Source organism: Eptesicus fuscus, chromosome 9 (genome assembly GCF_027574615.1).
Source record: "Eptesicus fuscus isolate TK198812 chromosome 9, DD_ASM_mEF_20220401, whole genome shotgun sequence".
Lineage (NCBI taxonomy): Eukaryota > Metazoa > Chordata > Mammalia > Chiroptera > Vespertilionidae > Eptesicus > Eptesicus fuscus.
In genome coordinates this window covers 43,849,810-43,875,277 of record NC_072481.1, presented here as the reverse complement: position 1 = coordinate 43,875,277, position 25,468 = coordinate 43,849,810, and the positions used below count along the sequence as shown (strand labels likewise).

The 25,468-nt window shown below is 38.6% G+C and overlaps 1 protein-coding gene across 2 annotated transcripts in view; it reads right to left on the bottom strand.

Annotated features, from left to right (window-relative positions):
• Window positions 1-23,773, bottom strand: part of ATG4C (autophagy related 4C cysteine peptidase) — an 81,215-nt gene extending 57,442 nt beyond the window's left edge. Inside the window, exons 1-2 of one of the 2 annotated variants that reach the window (XM_054721303.1) lie at window positions 23,382-23,773; window positions 1,029-1,168 (exon numbers count right to left, since the gene is read on the bottom strand). In XM_054721303.1, the coding sequence (XP_054577278.1) occupies window positions 1,029-1,104 (76 nt within the window). In that variant the 5' untranslated portion in view covers window positions 1,105-1,168; window positions 23,382-23,773. The remainder of the gene's footprint in view (window positions 1-1,028; window positions 1,169-23,381) is intronic. The other variant, XM_054721304.1, reaches the window with a different exon arrangement.
• Between the last annotated feature and the right edge of the window lie 1,695 nt (window positions 23,774-25,468).

The window sequence follows — 25,468 nt, the reverse complement described above, 5'->3', positions numbered from 1 at the left end:
AATGTCATGTTATTATCAAATTATAACTGTCTAAATAGCTAGCTGGCCATGACTTCCAGTGAACCAGGAGTCAACTGCCAACAGATTTTACCTGAATTTGCAGTATCAAGGAATTTCACTAAATTTTATCATTTTTATTTTATGGCTATGAACTTCTTCCTGTTGAAACTGGTTCTGCTGAGTATTTCTCCATTTCTGAAGGCTTCTTCACCTCCTATTTGTTTTTAGTCTGAAGTGAGCTTCAAAAATACCATAAGATTGGTTGCCCGATGGGAGAGGGTTAGGGGGTTGGGTGAAAAAGGTAAAGGGAGTAAGAAGTACAAATTGGCAGTAACAAAATAGTCATGGGGATGTAAAGAACAGCAGAGGGAATATAGTCAATAATATTGTAAACTATGGATGGTACTATACTTACTGGGGGATTGCTTCATAAGTTATGTAAACATCTAGCCACTATGCTGTACACCTGAAACTAATATAATATTGCAAGTCAACTGTAACTGAAAAAAATTAAAACAAAAAGGAATAAACTATAAAACAAAACAAATTTAAAAAAACAAAAAACACGCAATATGATCCTTCCCTCTTGGATTTGTTTGCAAAACAAGATTAACTAGGTTAAAAATAAGGGTCTGAGGGTACTTCCAGGAGAAATTCATAGGTATCGGTGCATGAACTTTATACTGTCTGTTTTGTGTGTTCAGAGGTCTATTTTGCTTACTTCCTGGTTCATAAGGTTGCCTGAAAGTAAGTCTAAAAACAGAGGTATTACCATCACCTGAATAAATTCTGTTTGGAATTTAAAAAAAAAAAAAAAAAAAGAGGGCACATAAGTATGCTTTAGTTTCTAAGCATTGTTTATGATGATATTTGGTTCTTTCTTCAGAATACATTCTTATCTACATTCCTTACAGAAATATGTCATTCAATGAGAACCTTAAGCAATTGTCAGTGATTTAATAAGGAAGATGATACACATCTTCAAATATATCTTTGAATTTATACAATTTTTAAATCAAAATACTTACTATATTTCATATTGTTCCAAGCAGATATAAATTTAGTTTTTAGCTTGTCAACTTCTTCTGTTCCCGTGGCCTCCATATTCAAATTCTAAAGAAATAGCCATCACTTGATTTCATTCTTCTACAGAGTTTAATCTTTTGTACTGACCAAAAGAAAAAAAGTTAAAGAAAAACAGTAAGTTCATGTTATATGGTACAATACCTGCTAAAGTTATTTGAGTGATTAAATAAAATTTGAATTTGAAATGAGCAAACCAATTTCTCATTTTATAGAACAGACTATAATATATTCAATAAATACTTTAAATTTAGAAAACACTTAATACCAAATATACAACAATAAATTAGCACACAAAACTAGACAATAATCTCTCCCAGATACTCACAATTAAAAACAGTAAGTTAACTTAGTAACACAGCTCAGCATTGGTTCTTGTGCAACTATTCAAGATTTGTTTTATTTGTAATTAGAGAAGGTGATTTGAAATCTTATGAAAAATGATGACTATCTTCAGAATGGAGGCTTCCACTCATATTAAGTCACTGCTTTCATATAAAGCCTACATTTTTGTTTTATTTTAAATTAAGGCATTTCCTACAATTATTGCCTATCTTAATACTGCAGCATTAAAAAAAAAAACAGAATGGCTTAAATTTACAACAGGAAATGTTTTCTTACTTTAAAATAAGAATAAATGTAGCTCATAAGTGTTTGTTTTTTAACTAACTTGAGGGGAAAATAGAAATGTGTGATATAATCTGAAAGAGGAACAAATTATAATTCAAAGTGTTGGGCTTATTTGCAATAATTCACAGACAGTTTACTTTTCAAGAAAATGCTGCACAGAACATTACACTTTTAGGGTTATAAATATCTACTCAAAAGTACTGATACATTCATTTCTGTAACAATAGACATTCCATTTTATAACACGTATTAAAAGCTACTAATTATACATCATAGTTGAGGCAGGAGAAAACATAGTCCATTGGAAAAATTTAAAAAGCCAAGGTGAAGAGAGCACAGAAAGTCCAAAAAAGTAACACAAGATGTGGCTACAGGGCTGGACAGGGGCCAGAGCACACAGGGCCTTGTAGACTATGTTAAGAATTTTGTTCTTTATCCTAGCACCTGGTTTCAAACAGAAATATCAGAATCAGATTCTGTGGGTTTATTTGACTTCAATAGCAGCAAAGAGAATAGACTGAAAAGAGATAAGAGTAGATGGTGAGAGTATACTACTATTGTACAAGACTATAAGTGAAATAATAGTAGGTTGGACTGGAGCTGTGGAGATGGAGAGATGTAGATATATGAGAAAAGGTGCCAAAAATTCACTAAGTCTTGGTGATAAAATGGATGTGGAAGGTGAGAAACAGGGATATGTCAAGGATAAACTCAGCCAGGTTACTGGCTTATAAAACTATATAGATGCTGCCAATCACTGAAATAGGGAATATTAGGAGAGGGGCAGGTTAGAGGGAAATCATGAATTTGATTTATGTGGAGTGTGAGATCCTCTGAGAGAAACAGTACAGAATCATTACTTATTTAATCATTTGGTAAATTATTGTCAGGCACTATTCTAGGCAATACAGATAAAGCTTAGAACAAGGGCAGTGAAATATAACAGGTTCTTGAATAAAGTCATTTCGTTCAACATCATTTAGTTATATAATGTTGGTGAAATGTCATAGGAACTTAATTCTTGTTTGTATCAATTAACCTATGGGGCAATTGCTTTAATTACATATCATTTCACTTAAAGTTGCAGAGCCTATCAACAACATGAAGTGCAGACTACTATACTTCTGTCACGAGCTTACATTCTATATTTTAGAGAGGACAACAAGGCCATTGGTTTATATTGATCTGGAGCTCAAGCATGAGGTCTAGGCTTGAACTACTAATTTGAGGACTGCTAATATAGAAGTGAGAATTACAGCTACAAACATGTGCCTCCAGGCCTTTGCCTTGCTCATGTTTGTACCCCCAGCCCTGAGGATGATAGTCAAGGCCTTTCATGAAATGACATCTGTCCCCTTACTCATTTCCTCTTTTGCCACTCCCTCACATGCACCATATCCTGACGGTATCCTATATAATAAAAGGCTAATACGCAAATCGACCGAACGGCAGAACGACCGGTCGCTATGACGCACACTGACCACCAGAGGACAGACGCTCAATGCAGGAGCTGCCCCCTAGTGGTCAGTGCGCTCCCACAGGGGGAGCGCCACTCAGCCAGAAGCCCTGAGCAGTGCTAAGGATGTCTGACTGCCGGCTTATCCCCCGAGGGCTCCCGGACTGCAAGAGGGTGCAGGCCGGGCTGAGGAACCCCCTTCCCCCAAGTGCATGAATTTCATGCACCGGGCCTGTAGTTCTTAATACTATTGGACAGATGCCCCTCCTCTTTCCTCATAGAATACTTCCTCTATCACAGCACTCATCACACTGTATTGTAATTATTTGTTTCTTACCCGTCACTTACACTAGACCAGCAATTTTCAACTTTTTTTATATCATGGCACACATAAACTAATTACTAAAAGTCTGTGGCATACCAAAAAATATTTTTGTCAATCTGACAAAAAAGGCCCTAGCTGGTTTGGCTCAGTGATAGACTGTCAGCCTGCGGACTAAAGGGTCCCGGGTTAGATTCTGATCAAGAGCACATGCATAGGTTGTGGGCTCAATCCCCAGTGGGATATGCAGAAGGCAGTCAACCAATGATTCTCTCTCATCATTGATGTTTCTATCTCTTTCCCGCTTCCTTTCTCACTGAAATCAATAAAAACATATTTTTTTTAAATCTGACCAAAAAACAATAGGTATAATTTTATTGATTTATTTAAAATAATAATAGTAATTTCCTGCCCTTTTTGCTTCAAAGTGACTTTTTTTAAAATATATTTTTATTGATTTCAGAGAGGGATGGAGTCAGCAACCCAGGCATGTGCCCTGACCAGGAACTGAACCAGCGACCCCCCGGTGCATGGGATGACGCTCAACCAACTGAGCCACACTCGCTGGGCTCCAAAGAGACTTCTTAAAAAATAAGGTGCCTATACTTGTATATAAAGATTTCTGGAACCGAGAATTAACCAATCAGATGCAACCTTATTATGCAACATGACCAATAAGATGCGACTCTATTGTATGACCTATATATTTATGGCTCAAGACAGGACATTCACACCCAACAACTATTGTTGTGTTGGCTGTTGTCATTTTTTAATTTGACAATCTAAGGGAAAAGAGGTCAGTGTCCCTGACTAAAAAGTCAGGTATTGCATGTTTTAAAAACTGTTGCAGCATGAGGGATTGAGGGGAAAAAGAGAGAGAGAGAGAGAGAGAGAGAGAGAGAGAGAGAACTAATGGACATGGGCAACAGTGTGATGATTGCGGGATCCGGGGTGATGGAGGAGGTGGAAGAGCGCATAGCGGGGATAAATGATGATGGAAAAAAATAAATTTAAAAAATTACTGTGGCACACTGATTGGAAATTGCTGCATTAGTCAGTAAACTTTTTAAAAAAATATACTTTATTGATTTTCCACAGAGAGGAAGGGAGAGGGATAGAGAGCCAGAAACATCGATCGCCTCCTGCACACTCTCTGCCGGGGATGCACCCGCAACCAAGGCACACGCCCCTGACCGGAATCGAACCCGGGACCCCCCCAGTCCGCAGGCCGACGCTCCATTCACTGAGCCAAACAGGCCAGGGCAGTCAGTAAACTTTTTTAAGATCCTTAATGTCTGCCTGGCATGTGATTGGGCTTAAAAATATGTTTATTAAATGAATCAGTGAACCGAGAAATTAATGAAATGTGGTTGCGGGCACATCCCCGGTGGGGAGTGTGCAGGAGGCAGCTGATCGATGTTTCTCTCTCATCGATGTTTCTTTTTTTCTTTTTTTAATATATTTCATTGATTTTTCACAGAGAGGAGGAGAGAGGGACAGAGAGCCAGAAACATCGATGAGAGAGAAACACCCATCAGCCGCCTCCCGCACACCCCCCACCGGGGATGCGCCGGCAACCAAGGCACATGCCCTCGACCGGAATCGAACCCGGGACCCCCAGTCCACAGGCCGACGCTCTATCCACTGAGCCAAACCGGTCTCGGCTCATCGATGTTTCTAACTCTCTATCCCTCTCCCTTCCTCTCTGTAAAAAATCAATAAAAAATATTTTTAAAAAATTATTTCCTCCAGAAAACTGCATAATTTAACAAAATTTGGAAAAGGAAAAAGCTTATAAAATGTGTGAATTATATATAGTGCATCCACATGATGGGTTATATAGCCATTTAAAATGTCTCCAAAGAGTTTGTAAAAATGGAGAAACACTCAGCAGTGTCTAAAACTTTATGTATCACATGATATTGGCACAGGAAGCGGGGGAGGTTAGAAAGAAATATTGACAATAGTTTCCCTAAAAGTAAAATCATGTGGTTATTTTTATATCACTATTATCAACCTTTTCCAAATCTTACAGAAAGAATATATGTAATTTATACAATTTTAAATGTTTATTTTTAAAAAGCCACTATGAATCTTCTAAATCTAAAATGTTTAAAATAAGAGTCTATACATGTATGTATGTTCTTCCTAAGTTAGGAAAAAAGTTGGCCACAGGGAAGACTTTGGTTCAAACTGTTCCCAACACCAGCTACCAGAAACCTCTGGACAGTCCTTATCAAGAGTGTGAAAGTCAAGATGCCATAAAGTGGAAGGGAGGGGGAGGGGACGGGACACAAGACAAAGTGAGGAATTTTGTGTGGGGAAAGCTGTTATCTTAGATAATGACTCCTAAATAAATAAATAACCAAGGTCAGATGCTGTGAAAGAAACAGAAATTAATGAGACAAATATTCTTGACTATTCTATAAGAATACGTTTATTGTCATTATTATAGAGAGTAGATGAAAATAAAATTATCATAAGGTAAAACTAGTTAAGCTCTTGATAATTTAATAATTCAGTGTTGTTTTACTTTTCACATAACTAAAATTGAATTTCAATCTTCTATAAAGACAGAAACCCATTTTATTTCTACAACAAAAATTTAAATGACTATTTCTAAGAATCCTAACTTTAAAGCAGGGTCAAATTTGAAAAGTGATCCCTTGAACCATCTTGGAAAGTTTTATAAATCAAAACACTTTAAAAAAGGAATAACCGAACATTCCAAATGAGAAGATTTGTCTTACTGCATATTAAAACACTTATAAAACTACAGTAATTCAAGTTTAGTAAATACTTAAATTTATTTTTATTAGCAAACGATGACACTGAATAAAACATGATAGGGAGTAGGGAAATAAATCCAAGCACATTTGAGAATTTAGTACCTGCTATGAGATATATTTCATATCAGTGAGAAAAGATGGCTAATTTAATAAATAATACTAGAATAATAAGCTAGCCAGTTTTAAAAAAATAAAGCTACTTCACATTATAAATTCTAGATGAGTCAAACACATGACATGTATGCATCTACTACAAAGAAATATTTATTAAAATTGCTTTAACAATCTTGTAGAAAAGGCCTTTCTTAGCATGGTATGCAAAACTAAAAATCCAAAAGAAAAATGTAATTACATAAAAATAAAAATTTCTATACAGGAAGAAGAAAAAGAATGTTAATAAGGGTGAGTTACAATTCAATAATTAGGAAAAATTCAATACCTATTATATATGGACAAAGTATTAATGTCCCTAATATAAAAAGAGCTCTTCTATATCAAAAACAAAAAGAAAAACCCAAATAGAACGCAAGACAGCCATTGTAAAAGAAAATATTTTGACCCTTACTAGTACTAGATCAAAGTAATTCACATTAAAAGAATTTCATATTATCATCACAAGAGATGAAATTGGTGAGCCTGAGGAAGCAAGCATTTTACATACTTACTTCTCAAATAATAAACTCCTTCAAGGCAGAGAATGAGTCTTGTTCAATACTATATCCTCACATCTAGCACATCGGTATGCTAATAGATACAATTATTTGCTGATGAATAAATTATGACACATACATATTATAATGATATAAATTTACATTTATCACTATAAAAATCTATCCAGGGAACACATGTGAGGCAAAACTGATAAAACTGAAGAAGACATACATCAATCCACTATGATAGTTGGAGACCTTAACAACCCTCTATCAGAAATCAGTAGATGCAGCAGGCAGAAAATCAGTGAAGACATAGTTGAACTCAACAGCACCTCAATCAACTGGATATAATTGGCATCTACAGACTATTTCACCCAAAAACAGCAGATTAAGTCTCCTTAATTTCACATAGAATATTCACCAAGATAGACCATATTCTAGGCCATAAAACAACCCTTAACAAATTTAAAAGAGTAGAAATCATACAACATCTGCTCTTTCCACAATGGAATTAAACTGAAAATCAGTGAAAAGATAGATGGAAATTCCCAAAATACTTGAAGATTAAATATTATAAACAACTCTATGCTCAAAAATTTGATTATCTAGATTAAATAAACCAATTCCTTGAAAGACATAGTCCACCAAAACTCACACAAGAAAAACTAGGCAATCTGAATAGGACTATATCTATTAAAGATACTGAATGAATAATTAATAACCTTCCAAAACAGAAAGCATCAGGCCCAGATAGCTTCACTAGTGAATTCTACCAAACATTTAAGAAAGAAATTATTACCAATTCTCTATAATCTCTTCCAGAAGAGAGAAGCAGAGGGAATACTTCCTAACTCGAACAACAAAGGCACAACCCCTGAAAGAAATAACTGACAAGCTGGACTTCATTAAAATGAAAAACTTCTGCTCTGAGAAAGGCAATGTCAAGAAAATGAAAAGACAAGCCACAGACTGGGAGGAAATCTCTGCAAAAGACACAATTGATAAATGATTACTATCCAAAATATACAAAAAACTTCTAAAACTCAAAAAAAAAACAAACATGAACTACAACCAATTTAAATATGAGCCAAAGATCTCACCGAAGGAGATATTCAGAAGGCAAGTAGGCATATGAATATATGCTCCACATCAAATGTTATCAAGAAAATCAAATTAAACAATAATGAACTACCACTACAAACTATTAGAATGGTCAAAGTGCAAAACACTGATAGCACCAAATGCTGACAAGCTTGTGGAGCAATATGATACTCTCTTTCATTGCTCATAGAAATTATTTTGAATTTGAGGTACAGATACTTTGGAAGACAGTTTGGCAGTTTCTTACAAAACTGAACACTCTCTTACGATATGATCTAGCTAGCAATTGCATTCTTGGTATTTACCCAAATGAAATAAAAACTTGTATCTAAACCAAAACCTGTATACAGATGTTTATAGCAGTTTTATTCATAACTGCCAAACCTGGTAACAACCAGATGTCCTTCAGTAATGGATAAAAACTGTGGTATATCCAGACAATGGAATATTATTCAGCACTAAAAAGAAATGAGTTAGCCCTAGCTGGTTTGGCTCGGTGGATAGAGCGTCGGCCTTAGGATTGAAGGGTCCCGGGTTCGATTCCAGTCAAGGGCACATGCCTGGGTTGCGGGCTCGATCCCCAGTGTGGGGCATGCAGAGGGCGGCCGATCAGTAGTTCTCTCTCAACATTGATGTTTCTATCTCTCTCTCCCTCTCCCTTCATCTCTGAAATCAATAAAAATATATTTAAAAAAAAAAAAGAAATGAGTTATCAAATCATGAAAATATATCAAGAAAAACCAAATGCATTATTTCTAAGTGAAAGAAGCCAATTTTTAAAAGCTACATACTGTATGATTCCAACTGTATGACATTCAGGAAAAGGCAAAATTATGAAAACACTGAAATGATCAGTGGTTGTCAGAGTTTGGGGGCATGTGGGAAGAGGATGAATAGGCAGAACACAGAGGATTTTGAGAATAGAGAAACTGTGTATGATACTATAACTGTGGATACATGTCATTATACATTTATCCAAACTCTTAAAATGTACAGCAGCAAATCTGAATCTTACTGTCAACTATGGACTTTGGATGATAATGATGTGTCAATGTAATAAATGAAACATTTGTTGACAGTGATGTAGATAGTAGAGGAAGTTGTGTGTGCTGGAAGGAAACTCTGTATACTTTCAATTTTGCTGTGAACATAAAATTGCTCTAAAAATAAAGTATATTAATTATTTTTAAAAGGAGGTATCCAAGGCATAGAGTGAGAAGAAAAAACAGCATGAATATGATTTATGCATCAATCTGCATATATATTTTGCATGACACACATATACATGCATAAAACAATGTCTAGAAGTCCATGATGTTCAAAGTGGAATCTCTAAGAGATGAAATACCATTTCTACTTTCTTTTTTATACTTTACTATCGAAATTGTTTACATTGAGCCTCTTTTAAAATAAATTATTAAAAATAAATTACTCAAATGAAAAATTGAATACACAAAATTACAAATGTGTGCAGGTTATATTAAATTCTAACAAAATGACTAAAACTGCTTGACTAAGAAACCTGACGAGAAGACATTCTGTTACGAAATTCCTAAACAGTCTATAAGAAAGATAAAAATGCTGACACAAAGTGATTTTTCCTTTTTAAGATAAACAACTTCATTCTTGTGGTTCTTAAAAACATCGGATTCAGCTATTTAGTCATGTAGAAAACTTTAACTTCCTCAATGTAACTCCCCAGGGCAGCGTTGGCTAAATAAAATGACTTGACGAATATTCCTTAATTCATAATTTTTTTTTCTCCTAAACATAAATGTGGTGAGCTTGGAAAGAGGAAAAAGAATAAAGTAATACTTGAGTCCATTCAGTCTATTAAAATGTTTTCTTTATATTTGTATGAAATAAATCAAAGAATAGCCAAGGTAAACAGTACTTTTAATTTAACTACAAATGAGCAAAAACACAAATGAAGAAACCACAATGAACTTTAAGAGTAGTAGTCTCCCTGCAAAATTCTAAATTATTTTCACCTACAATTTCACTTTCCAAAAGCCTTCTTAGTTAAAAAAAAAAATTAAAATTCATTGCCTATCAAGTATAACGTGCAGTGATAATTTACTCATGATCCAGCATATGTAAATCTGCTATGGAACCTAAAATAGCTGGCTTGACTGTCCCAGTGATCAAACTCAAACGTCAAAATTCCTGTTTATTTTATGTAGTGTTTTCAGAGCCTCAGTCTGGAAAATCACCAGAATAACATTCTTCACAATATCCAAACACTTTTTAAATAGGTTTATAGCTTATTTCTTAAAACTTTGGGAAACTAATAACCTTTTTCAAGTAAACTTTCGTCACTAATGCATATTACAACAAATCTTTCCATCACCATTTCCATATTTGTTTCCTGTTTACATTGTGACAAAATCCATTTTTAATTAAAAGATAACAGCATTAAAAAGGAGAAAACTTTTATCTCAGTAAACATAGATAAAGCTACCAGATGAGGTTATTACTAAACTTTATTGTTAATGATGTGAAAAGCAGAGTGAAGACCAAGCAGAGTCCTTTTGGAAGGCAGGGCTACAACATTTGATATGAAAATCATCGATTGAGACCCAGATGTCATTTTTAGAGTCACTTTTCTAACCGTAACCATGCATTAAGACAGTCGATAAATTATAAACTGATAAGTGTAAAACGGTACTCAAACCAATGTCCTTGAAGGGCAGATGAAGGTAATCAGCCTCTCCCATATGGCAATAGATAGAATATTTTACCCACTGAGGATTTAAAGCCAAGTAAAAGCTCCTGGCAGACAGAACTTTAGGGCATGATTCTACACAATATATCTTAGCCACATAGTATGACCAATAAAAACACTGCAGACTTCCAGTACTTGTGTATGCTTGAGCATCTTCCCCAAATAATATTCTGCAACAAGATAAAATATAGATATTGATTTCGAATTTTTGATGTGCTTTTAGCTGCACAATCAAATAAAATGAAGTGTGAGGTCCGCTCTAAGTTGTTCATCTACTACAACCTTTTCTACCTGCTTGCATTTTTAGTAACAAATAGCAATCCCTTGTCTGACCTTAAATGTCTTTCAATATGTTGATCTGTCATCTCTGCTCTCTTATTTCTTATCCCCATCTCAGTTCTTTGTTTATAGAAACATCAATTATTGTATCCCTCTCTTTACTTATACTTGCCAGTCCTCTATTCTCATGCACTGAACTTTGTGTTCAGGTTATAAACTTAGCGTGCTTATTGCTTTTAAGTGGCAAATATGAAGAAAAGGAGAACAATGTATTATTTATTTGGACTGTCCCCTTTCAGAGCTAAGGACTAGGTAAAGTAGATGACAGTGAGATAAAGACAAAAGACTGAGAAAAGGAAAGGCAACATGATAAGGGCAGGGCACACCTATTCAGAAACTTGATTTTAAAATAAGAATAAAGATCTTATAGCAAAAAGACAAATAAGGTTGTTTTGTCTCAAGGATATATCTTATAAACATTGTTAGGACTCCTCAGGATCACCTCCTCCAGTTAAAAACACTCCTTGCACAGCAAATTTATAATGATGACATCAATAAAATGTTCTATTTATGTGTTCTTTTCTTAAACTAAAAAAAGTAAAAACATTTAAGGAAGAAACTAAGTACTGAGCAGACATTCATTTACCCTCACACATGACTTGGATCAAGTTCCAACCGGCAAAATTCTGCACTTGGGCAGCACTGAGCATTATATGTTCACAGACTGTAAAGTCGTCATCATAACCAACCTAAATGGGGTATTAAAGAGTTGAAATTACTTCAACCACTTGCTCAAAGACTACAGCAATAATTTTTAATGATATCTGAGCTATCGTGAGCATATGTCTTAAACATTACATCTAAGAAGAACATTGTTTACTACAGTTTGATAAACAAAATTTAATTATGTCAGGACCTTAGTAACATCTGATGAGTCCAAGGTAACTATGAATATGCAGTCTACATATAAGAAGTAACATACTTAGCAATGAGTCAAATCAATTAATCAACAAAATAATTAATTACTTTTGGTGAGGAAAAGGTACATCCATATTATTGAGACCAGTAATTAATTACATGTCATCCTATATAATAAAAGCCTAACATGCTAAGTGTCCGGTCATCCGTTCAACCAATCAAAGCGTAATATGTTAATGACTAGAGGCCCAGTGCATGATTGAATCATGCATGTGTAGGGTCCCCTACACGCTTTCGCTTTTCGCGGTGGAGCTGGGTGCCTGTCCGCTGGTGCACCAGGCCTTTCAGAAGCCTCCACCGAGCCAGACAGGCACCCAGCTCCCCCACTTTTGATGGTCCGCGGCCGCTGAGGGGGGCTACCCTGCTGTTGAGAGGCGCAGGGGGCGGGACTCCCGCCCCCTGCGCCTCTCAACGGCCGCTGAGGGGGGCTGCAGTGGACACCTGGCTACCCTGCTGTTGAGAGGCGCAGCTGGGTGTCCAAGGCAGGCCCCCTCAGTGGCCGCGGATTTGGCTGTTGAGAGGCACAGGGGGCAGGAGTCCCGCCCCCTGTGCCTCTCAACAGCAGGGTAGCCCCCCTCAGTGGCAGCGGATCCATGCCTCTCAATGGCCGGATAGGCCACCCCGAGTCCCGCCCCCCAGCCTCCCGCCGCCCAATCGTGGGCGTAGCAGAGTGATGGTAATTTACATGTTACTCTATTATTAGATAGGATATGCTAAGGCCACTCAACTGCTTGCTATGACATGCACTGACCACCAGGGGGCAGACAGTCAACCGGTCAACCAGTCGCTATGATGTGCACTGACCACCAGGGGGCAGATGCTCCGACTGGTAGGTTAGCTTGCTGCTGGGGTCTGGCCGATCGGGACTGAGCAAGACAGGCCTGGATCCTTCCTGCGGTCCCTCCCTGGCCTCGACTGTGCAGCAGTGGGGTCCCTCAACCTGGCCTTCTGGCAATCCGGGACCCCTCAGAGGATGTCAGAGAGCCGGTTTCAGCCCGATCCCGCAGGACAGTCCGAGGGACCCCACTGGTGCACGAATTCAGGCACCGGGCCTCTAGTTTAAATATAAAACATCAAATTTACTTATTCATCAAGTATTTGAGTGGTTACTTCTGTAAGGCACTATGAAAGATACAATGAACCATGAAACCCAATTTCTGTCCTCATTAACCTTACATTCTAATAAGCAAGATGTTTATAACTAACCAAAACTCAAGACTGTTTATGGTTATGTCTCACAATAGAAATAATAAGTGTTATAATTTGTAAGAGAAATAGTTTCCCTTGTCCAATGAAAATATTTACACATGAAAAATGTGCGAATATGTTACAGGGTAACACACAGTCACAACTGGCATTCTTCAAATACAAAGAACTTACAAATAACATAAATCTTTTTATTCTGGGTGTGAATACAGAAAAACAATTATGTCTATTGTTAAAGATTAATGCTTGAATTGTATCATCAGTCAAAAGAAGAGCATTGTTTAAAATGTTCCCAATCACAGTTGTTTTGGCTTTCAAATGGCATTGTTTGATGTAATTTTTCTAATCACTTCTAACTTTAAGTAATATTCTATTAATTTGAAAATAGAGCTATAAGTTTAAAGCCTTACAAAGATTAAAAACTGCATATGCTCTATTTGATGTAACTATTCTGGAGTTCCCCATAATTATATACTATGATGAAGTTTTAAAATATTACGTTTACTTTAGTTTTACAGATAACTGATTTTATAAAAAGAGTCTATTAAAAAGTTTAGTAGACACTTAACTACATTTTATTTATTTTTATTATTAAATATATTGGGATAACATTGGTTAATAAGATCATATAGGTTTCAAGTGCACATTTCTATGATACATGATCTGTATACTGTACTGTGTGCCTACCACCCACAAATATCTTCCATAACCATGTATTTGGCCACCTTTATCCTATACTACCCCCTTCCCTCTGGTAACCACCATACTGTTGTCTGTCTGTGAGTTTCAATTTTATATCCCACATATAAGTGAAATCATATGGCTCTTAGCTTTTTCTGACTTATTTCGCTTAGCATAATATTATCAAAGACTATTTCAAATTGATAACATAATCACATAGAAAAAAATAATACAAATAACTTTAAACACCTACTTTTACTATACATGTTTAGTGGGATATATTATAATGACATAAAATGGCAAAGAAATCTTTACTTGGTAAATCTGTTATTGGAGGGTATATCAATATAGTAATTCCAAAACTAACTTATGTGTATTGTTGTAGGACAGATTCGATGAGTAAATATAATGATGTGGTTGAGAATCAGAATTCTCCCTGTATAAAAAGGGATATACCACATAAACTAAGACAAGGTGAAAATGAACTCCATGGCCCTAACTGGTTTGGCTCAGTGAATAGAGCGTCGGCCTGCGGACTGAAGAGTCCCAGGTTCGATTGCGGTCAAGGGCATGTACCTTGGTTGCGGGCACATCCCCAGTAGGGGGTGTGCAGGAGGCAGCTGATTGATGTTTCTCTCTCATTGATTTTTCTAACTCTCTATCCCTCTCCCTTCCTCTCTGTAAAAAATCAATAAAATATATTTTTTAAATAAAAATAATAATAATAATAAAAGAAAAGAAAATAAAAAAGAAAATGAACTCCATGGTTTTGAATTTGAATTGAAGGTATCCTATAAACTCATTTCTTCAAAAAACAGTGTGGTTGTGTGCGTGTGCGTGTGCATGTGCGTGTGTGTATGTCCATTGACAGAGCCTAGAAACAGTGATATTCCAGTAGCCATGAGAACAGTTGGTCCTTGAACAACACGGGTTTGAACTATGTCAATCTATTTGTACATGAAGGTTTTCCAATAAATATTTGTAAATGTACTTTCTCTTCATTATGGTTTTCTTAATAACATTTTTTTTCTTTAGCTTACTTTATTGTAAGAATAAAGTATCCTGCCCTAACCAGTTTGGATCAGTGGGTAGAGCGTCGGCCTGTGGACTCAAGGGTCCCAGGTTCGATTCCTGTCAAGGGCATGTACCTTGGTTGCGGGCACATCCCCAGTAGGGAGTGTGCAGGAGGCAGCTGATAGATGTTTCTCTCTCATCGATGTTTCTAACTATCTATCCCTCTCTCTTCCTCTCTGTAAAAAATAAATAAAATATATTTTTAAAAAAAGAATAAACTATCCTATATAATAAAGAGGTGATATGCAAATTGACCATCATTCCAACACAAAAGATGGCCACCCCCATGTGGACACAAGATGGCTGCCACAAGATGGCCGGCAGGGGAGGGTGGTTGAGAGGGACCAGGCCTGAAAGGGAGGGCAGTTGGGGGCAATCAGACCTGCAGGGGAGGGCAGTTCTGGGGGACCAGCCCTGCAGGGAAGGACAGTTGGGGGGGACCCAGGCCTGCAGGGGAGGGCAGTTAGGGGGCAACCATGCCTGCAGGGGAGGACAGTTGGGGGGGATCAGCCCTGCAGGGGAGGACAGCTGGGGGGAACCAGGCCTGCAGGGGAGGGCAGTTGCAGGGGACCAGCCCTGCAGGGAAGGGTAGTTGGGGGGGGACCAGGCCTGCAGGGAAGGGCAGTTGGGGGCCACCAGGCCTGCAGGGGAGGGCAGTTAGGGGCAATCAGGCCAGCAGGGGAGCAGTTAGGTGTCCATCAGGCTGGCAGGGGAGTGGTTAGGGGGCGATCAGGCTGGCAGGCAGAAGCGGTTAAGGGCAATCAGGCAAGCAGGCAGGCGAGCGGTTGGGAGCCAGCAGTCCTGGATTGTGAGAGGGATCCCAGATTGAAGAGGGTGCAGGATGGGCTGAGGGACACCCCACCCCTGCGTGCATGAATTTCATGCACCAGGCCTCTAGTATATATATAATACAAAATATTTGCTGATTGACTGTGTTTTCGGTATGGTTTCCAGTCAACAGTAAGCTATTAAGTGGTTAAGTTTTGGGGGATGTCAAAAACTATATGCACACTTTCAACTGCATAGGGGTCAGCACCCCTAACTACTGCATTGTTCAAGGGTTAACTGTATAGTCAATGCCCAAACCTTGGTTTCTAAGTACCATTTCCCACTAAAATAAACCAGGTCCCCATGGTAAAATGGCTGATTCCCGGTCTCAAGCAGGGAATATACAAGGTGAGCCGGGAATATCTTATTGTACAAAAGGTAAGAATTCACCCAAACATCAATGTGGACATAAACAAAGGTCATAGAAACCAGCTTGAAGAGACTAACCGAATTTGAGATAATTTAATCATCAATAAGAATAACAGGTTATAACACACTGAATTAATTTTTTTAAAAAATCTTTAGCTATATAGTGATACTAAAATAAAAGGAAAGATGAGAAATAGCTCTTCTTTAGAGAAGATAGCCAGCAAACATAGGAAGACTGAGAGAATTGGAAAATCACTATTTGGAAACCGCCAATGCAATGATCAGGCAAGGATCATCAACAGCTACTAAAACCACTAACTAGAAAAACAATTGTTGGAAAACAAAATATCCAATGATCTCAAGTATTACCCCTGCAGATTAATTATTAAGTATAAAAGGGGAAAGATATTGTTTGAATATACAAATCTGGTTAGCTCAAGTGATTAAATTTAACATCACAATAATGGGACAAATTATCATTATATTACTCCTGATGTGATGCTATGGAAAATTTACATCTCCTATGTAATTAACAGTCTTGAAAAAAGCTATTTAACTTGAAACTGTGAGGAAACAATTAGACAAATTCATTTTGTGAGGCATTCTACAAAACAACTGGCCTGGACTCTTTAAAAATGTCAATGTCTTGCCCTGGCCAGTGTGGCTCAGTTGAGCATCATCCTGTGCACCAAAAGGTCACTGGTTTGATTCTCAGTCAGGGCACATGCCTGAGGTGCAGGCTCAATCCCCAGTAGGGGGCAGCTGATTGATAATTCTCATCATTGATGTTTCTATCTCTCTCCCTTCCTCTCTCAGAAACCAATTTTTAAAAATATTTTTAGCCAGAGCCAGTTTGGCGCAGTGGATAGAGCGTCGGCCTGCAGACTGAAGGGTCCCAGGTTCGATTGCGGTCAAGGGCACGTGCCTTGGTTGCGGGCACATCCCCAGTGGGGGGTGTGCAGGAGGCAGCTGATCAATGTTTCTCTCTCATTGATGTTTCTAACTCTCTGTCCCTCTCCCTCCCTCTCTGTAAAAAATGAATAAAATATATTTTTTAAAAATATATTTTTTAAATAAAAATGAATAAATAAAAGTAATAATCTTTTTTTAATATATTTTTATTGACTTCAGAGAGAAAGGGAGAGAGAGAGGGAGATAGAAACATCAATGATGAGAGAGCATCATTGATTGGCTGCTTCCTGCACGCCCCGCACTGGGGATCGAGCCTGCAACCTGGGCATGTGCCCTGACAGGGAATTGAACCCGTGACCTCTTGGTTCCTGGGTCGACGCTCAACCGCTGAGCTATACCTAGCAGGGCAAAGTAATAATCTTAAATAATAAGTAATTACAAACTAATCTAACATTAATTTCCTATTATAGCTGTAGGCTAAACATAACCTCTGATAAGAATCTGCGAAAGATGACATGTGATGGCTCATCTAGTATGACTGTGAAGAAGCAAAGCATCTTATAAAACATTTTCTCCAAACCCAATTTTTTCCAGTTAAAATCTATTAGCTATAAGGAACTCTAAAATTAAAATGTTGTCACAGAAGTCTAGATAATATGAGACCCCATATCACTATAAAAAAATAATATTAAATACAAACTCTGCACCAGAAGTTTTGTAAACTTACGCATATATATATTATATCATCTCATTTAATCCTCACAACAACTCCATAAGGCAGGTATTATTATCTTCATTTTATAGATTAAAAATAAAAACGGCTTAAAACAACAAAATAACTTCTGCAAGGTCATACTACTAGTAAATAGCAAAACACACCTTTGATCCATGCAGTCTGACTCCAGAGCCAAACTCTATATGTTTTACTGCTCTACTATGAAATGTAAAATTTAAATAATAAACTGATTGTATTGATTCCATATCTGTCAAAAATTACACAAATGAGCCGAAACCGGTTTGGCTCAGTGGATAGAGCGTCGGCCTGCGGACTGAAAGGTCCCAGGTTCAATTCCGGTCAAGGGCATGTACCTTGGTTGCGGGCACATCCCCAGTAGGGGGTGTGCAGGAGGCAGCTGATCGATGTTTCTCTCTCATCGATGTTTCTAGCTCTCTATTCCTCTCTCTTCCTCTCTATAAAAAAATCAATAAAATATATTTTTTAAAAAAAATTACACAAATGGGCCGAAATTGGTTTGGCTCAGTGGATAGAGCGTCGGCCTGCGGACTGAAGGGTCCCGGGTTCAATTCCGGTCAAGGGCATGTACCTTGGTTGCGGGCACATCCCCTGTAGGGGGTGTGCAGGAGGCAGCTGGTCGATGTTTCTCTCTCATCGATGTTTCTAGCTCTCTATCCGTCTCCCTTCCTCTCTGTAAAAAATCAATAAAGTATATTTTTTTAAAAAATTACACAAATGGGATATTTCGAAGGAAATTCAAAACATGTCTTTTTTCCCTACTACATATTTACATATACACCAACTGCATAAAGTTAAAGTTTAACCAGATTCCCAATTTAATGCCAAATCTTAAGTGAAAATAAATATGATGTATAACTGCATTACTCAGTTACCTATTCATATATATGGCTGAATATGTTACATATAAATTCAAAACAAATACCAAGATATTTCCAAATGCTTTCACCCAGAACTTTATCCCTGCTCACGCAAGGGAAAAAAAAACAAACTTATTTCAGCTACACCATTCCTTAAATATTCTATGTAATAAAAGGCTAATATGCAAATAGACTGAACGGCGGAACAATCGAACAACCAGTCGCTATGACGTGCACTGACCACCATGGGGCGTGTGCAGAACTTGGCGGGCATTGGCAGCAGGTGGCAGAGTACGGAACATGGCAGACGTTGGCTGCGGTGAGATGGTGGAGTGGGATGGAGCAGGTGAGCAGTGGTGCCAGACCAAGAGGAGGCGCCGGTAGCTGTCATTGGGGCGAGCCTCTAGTGGTTACTGAAAATTCTTTGCTCCCACGTGCCGCAGTCCCGCACAGCACTTGCACCTGCTGCTGGCGCTGGCCCTGCTCACACCTGCTGCCGGCACCCGACGCCAGTCCTGATCACTCGGTAACATCAGCGGGTGCAAGAGGTGGCTGCCAGCCCCGATCGCCCCTGAGGGCTTCTCCACCTCCCCCTGCTCCTGATGGGTGATGGGGGCAGCAGCCGCTACTTGCACCCACTGACAGTGCCAGCCCCACTCACACCCGCTGATGGCACCGACCCCAATCGCTCCATGCCGTCAGCGGGTGCGAGCGGCAGCAGAGGGAGCAGGGCTGCTGGCAGGCAGGGGACTGGGGGCTGCGGTGGGAGGGGCCAGGCGGGGGCACAGAAGATGGGCTGAGACCCGCCCCTGTGCCCACCGCAGCCTCGCAGTTCACAGTTCCTTTCAAGGTGCACGAATTCGTGCACTGGGTCCCTAGTACTTAAATAAAACAATGACATAAGGGGTGGGGGATAAGAAATTAACCTTGAACACTGATGCCACAATAAAAAACTAACAAAGCATGTCCTGCCAAACCTGCTCATCTTACAATGTTCCCTATCTCAGTGAACTGATTATACTACAACCCATCCAGTTACATAAGCCAAAAAGCTAGTGGTAGGCGATGGCACCTTCCTCTCCCTCATTCCTCATATCCAATCCATCACCCAGTTCTACCTCCTAAATCTCTCTAAAATCCATCCACTTCTATCTATTTTCATCACTACTATGTCCAAGATATTATCATCATCTGTCATCTGGCCTCTCCCATCCACACTCTTATCTCCTCCGTAATCAGTTTTTCTTCTGTATTACATCAAGTGCTTTTTCATAGCACTACAATAGCTGCAACTTTAAATTTCTTTGATGGAATCTTTGATTTATGTCTGCCTCCCCCTGCTACACAAAAAGTTCTATGAGGGTAGAGACTGTCGTTACTGACCACTATATCACTGTGGCCTAGAAGAGTGCCTAGTTAATAAGTAAATGCTAAATGATTGAATGCATGTCTAAGATTACAAATTGATTTATAAATAGTCCTCAAAAAATAAAAATAAAGTGGTTATAAGGCTCACTAACCATCTTATTTCATCATTTCTAGATCACACATTTTTACACTTTAACTCTGAAACTGAATATATTTTAGAGTTGGCAATCTTTGATTAATTGGCAATATTTTTTCATAGTGGCTCATAAAATAATGATGCATCTTGGAATTTTTTTTAAATCTCATGATTTGAGCCTGACCAGTGTGACTGTATGTGGTTGAGCATTGACCCATGCACCAAGAGGTCACCAGTTCCATTCCCTTTAAGGGCACATGCTCTCATGGATGTTTCTAACTCTCTCTCCCTTCCTCTCTCTAAAAATCAATAAAAATATATATTAAAAAAAAAAAAAACTATTGTGGCCCTGGCCGGTGTGGCTCAGTGGATGGTGTGTCAGCCCTTGCACCGAAGGGTCTCAGTGACGATTCCCAGTCAAGGGCAAGTGCCTGGGTTGCAGGTTCCATCCGAGACCCTGGTCAGGGTGCATGCGGAAGGCAACCAATGGATGTGTCTCTCTCACATCCGTGTTTCTCTCTCTTCTCTTCCCCTCCTTACCTCCTTTCCACTCTCTCTAAAAATCAATGGAAAAAGAAAAAAAATCTCATAATTTGATGAAATAGGAAAATCAGTTCAAGCCTAATAATCTAGTCTCCTTTCTCCTTCGGTTACCACACTACTACAAACATTCCATAATTAACAGAGCCAACAGCTGTTAAATCCATCCCTTTCTTCCATTCCCACTACGATAATACTAGATCTAATTCCTCATTACCTCGTACCTGCACTCTTGTTCTAACTTCATTCATTTAAACATTTGTTTCTAATTCAACCAACACTGTGCACCTATGTACAAGAAACTGAAGATACAAAGCAGTCCAGTTACCTATCCCTTCTAATCTCTCTCCCCTATAATTCAGAATTTTGTTCATTTAATGCCTCAAGCTAGAATTACTGTCCTCCCAATTTCTACCTACTAAATTCCTACTTACTGTTTAAGTTATATATCAAATCTCATATACTTCATGAAATCTTCCCTAGTTAATCTCTTTTCAACTTTAACATTCTAAAACACGTACAATCTCATGTATATTGGCTATATTCTCTGCTTCTTGAAGGCAAGGTTTACATTTCATACATTCTGTTAGCTCCCTATGAGTGGGGCTTTCATCTGTTTTGCTTACTGTTATTTCCAGTACCTGAAAGAGTATCTGGTACATAATAGCTCCTCAGCAAATATTTACTGAATTAATGCTCTTTATATATTCCGGGGAAGAGAACAAATCTTTGCAGCTGTGTAAGCCAATCTTTACAGTTGGGAAAGAAAAGAACTAGACTAAATAACTTAAACTATTAGAGCTCCAGTTTCTTCCTCGGCTAAATGTAAATAATGTTCAACAGCTCAATGAATTAAAACAATTAAGTGCAATTTAATACAGACCTGAGGACAAGAGCAACACTCTCAATTAATGTTTTGATGATTTGGGATTAATAGTAAAAAGTATTAATAAATGCCCACTAAATGGATAAAGTCTCAGGAAAAATATTAAAAGTTTACTTAATATTGAGCCTCTTATCAGTTACCCAAAAAGAATTCCATGAGTGAGTTATGAAATATTTCCACTTAGCCATGAATAGTATGGCTGAAACCATTTCTGATTAATTAGAAATAATTCCAATTTGACAGGGTACAAGTATTAATATTTGTATTTTATTGACACATAAAGATTACATTTGACTGCTTAAAGAAATGGTAACTTTATTGTCATAATTTCTGTAGTGCAATAATTAGAATAGAAAAGCTGCAAACTCATTTGGGTTACATGGCCCCCAAAAAGTCAGAATCGACAATAATATCTGTCTACATCAGTGAATAGTATACAGCGCTGTTTTACCAGATCTGTCAAAATATAAAGAAATACCTCATAAGCAATTACAACAAATAAATTTTTCAATATATTTGCATTCATTTTACAGGAAAAGAACATCAGCTTCTTTTTCCTTTTTTTTTTTTACTTTTTACTAAATCATACAAATCCATATACTGGCTACTTTTTAACTTTAAACTGTTCTCAAAAGCTCTACAGTGAATGAACTGATAATTAATTCAACATAGCATCAGATTATTGGATTAATTATAAACTCTTCCTTATTCAAGGAAGGAAGCTTTATTAATGTGTAAATTGGACCATACACAGTCTTTGCCTTTCAAACCTTTTCCAATCCCTCTGGGTACTTTCAATGATTCATAATCTAAATACAATCACTAGCAACCAAGGAAGAAAGAGTATTCCCTTGAGTCTATCTTCTATTAATTGACATAAAATAATTGCAAAAATTCCACAAGGGGCATGTGTTCCAGGTAGGCAAAGAAAAAAAAAAATCCATCTAAATACCTAATTCAGATATAAAGAGATGTACGGTTATGTATTCTCCTCTAACTTACAGGGTAGCAATGAACTCCCTGTGGGAAAATAATCAATACACAACAAAAATGTAAGCCAAAGAAACCTTAAGAAATAGAAACTCAATAAGCAGAAGACATGCTGATTGACCACTGACATCTTTCTCATTCATTAGTCATCATAAGAATCTATTCTCCAACCTAAAGCCCTCACATGTGGATGGAGGCAGAAGAGTGGAGGGTGAAGTGAGAACCAGATCAAGCCATTGAAAGTTTGTCTGGATGCAAAAGCATTCAGATATTCAGAGGAGTATGTTAAGGTCTGAAGCAATAACAAAGGCCAAATATGGGGGGGGGGGGGGATTTAGGAATGAGAAGATTGCGATCTCAGGAATCCGATTTGGGGGTGGGTTTTTTGTTGATTTCCACCCCCACCCCCCTTTCTTTTACCTTCTTCCATGGGGAGAAAAGGGAGAGGAATTCAATGGATGCGATAGGGCAGGGGAGAAGAGGTCGTGCCTGGAACACATAAGGAAAGCCACAAGGAGAGAGGGACCGGGAAGGCTTACTAAGGTTTGTTAGCTCTGAGTCCCAGGAAGGGCAAGAAGTCAGAAGACAAATGACACTAGAAAGGAGACATGAGGGAGGAGCCAAAACCCTCAAAGCCCAAACTGCTGGACACAGGGTCTCCACTGAGGGCAGGGCCCCCTAAGGATCCCCGCCAATCGGGGACCCAGACAGTAACTCCCGACCTTTTCCTGACTCCCTTCGCCTCAAGTCGAATCCCTCACCGAATCAGAACGGGAGAAGTGTACAAAATGTGCAGGAGCCACCAACCCGGGACACGTTCCAGCTCTAGCGTCAGCCGCCAACAGAAACAGCCCGCACGGCAGCCGCTCCGACCTCAGCACCGCTCGCAGGCACCTCCAGTTCCCGGCCACCGTAGTACGAGGAACGGCCTCCCTTTCAAACCCAATAGATCAGCCACTTCCGGGGTACCAACTTCCTTCAATTGGCGGCAGCAGTAACAGCCGCCTACGAACTCCTGCTCCGCTAACTTCATCCGTCCCTTTGTCCGCCTCCCCAGCCCCTGAAGTCACCGTACGGCAAGCGCAGAACCAAGGGAAAGGATCCATCTAGAAGCGGTGTCTCTAATAGACAAACCACATTCTGCCTGCCGTGAGTTCCGGTTGAACAATTGGACTTCAACTCCCAGCATGCCATGCAACACCGCGCCCTGTCTGGTCGCAGGAACTACAAGATCCAGGATGCACTGTGCCCCTCATTCTTCACTCTGTCCTCGACCGCCCCCGTATCCCAAATGCGATTTCAGAGTACTAGTTAAGTCCCGCAGACTAATGTAGACCTTCCTACCAAGCCCCGCTTTGGTAAAAATAGCCGTATTCCCTCTTTCATCGGTTTTGAAGGCACTCTAAACGAAGCTATAGTTGAGACTATAGGTAAATACGTTAAGAAATGTATGCACTCGTTTTCCACATTCAGGTTATTTTCAAGGATTTGAAACACAGCAATCTGCAAAGGCTTTTTATTTTATATATATATAAAATATATTTTTTTAATATATATATAAAATTGATTTTTTACAGAGAGGAAGAGAGAGGGATAGAGAGTTAGAAACATCGATGAGAGAGAAACATCGATCAGCTGCCTCTTACACACCCCCTATTGGGGATGTGCCCGCAACCAAACAAGGTACATGCCCTTGACCGGAATCGAACCTGGGACCCTTGAGTCCACAGGCCAACGCTCTATCCATTGAGCCAAACCGGTTTCGGGAAAGGCTTTTTATGAAATGAAAATTTTTATCTTCACTCATAAGGGATGTTGAGAGAAATCCTAAATTACTGCAAAGTGTAATCCTATGTCATGTAGCAGTACTGCAAGATTGTGTTGGAACAAGGACTACCAGAGATGCTCCTGAATTGCATGGAAAGTTGTAATGACGGTTAGAAGTAAAAAAGTAACAGGCTGTATTACATGACTATGAAACCACATGGGAAAGAAAACCTTTCAGAATGCAGAGTTTAAAAGTTCAAAATTAAATTTGAAATGTTTTTCCATTTTTAATGTGTTAAATGATATGAACTATCTTATTTTTTTATTTTTTTTACCTCACTAAAACAGGTAACTAGAAAATTCATTTTTTGTTATGTAATAGGGAAGCCAAGTAATTAATCACTCAAAGGATGGAGCAAAATCACAAATGGAACATTTATTAGATTGAGCAAACAAGATTACTGGTTTCTTGCCTGAATAGATAGCCTATGGTTCTGAGGCAGGATAGTAAGAAGCTATGGAAATTCCTTGACAAGTGGAATAAGGGAAACTAAGACAAAATAATTAGACAATGCCAAATAATTTGAGCAATTTACAGCTAGTTAATAAATCACAAGGTTTATCTTTCCTAACCAAATACACTTAGGAGCAAATGGTTTACACATTACATACCGTCCCAGGGCAGACCAGCCTTAATCCCAATCCCCCTTCGATCACATTCTAAAAATAAAACTGACCAGAAAATAACCCTGGCCCCTTTACACACACATTTTGATGAAGACACCTGAAAAGCTAATGAATATTCTGTTAAGACCCTCCCCTGAGACCTCCCCTAGGATTCCAGCAGGCCAAAGAAAGGTCAAGAAATCTCCAAGAAGCTGACGCCACAGCGAGCTCTCCCAAGAGCATGCCCACGCCTTGCATCTTTGCTGTTTTACTCCTAAACTCTAAGGGACCTTACAAGACTTGCAACTACGGAGCAGTGGGCAATGGCAGGTCAACCTAGGCCTGTGGTCGGCAAACTGCGGCTCGCGAGCCACGGTTTGCCGCTCTGTTGACTAATGAGTTTGCTGACCACTGT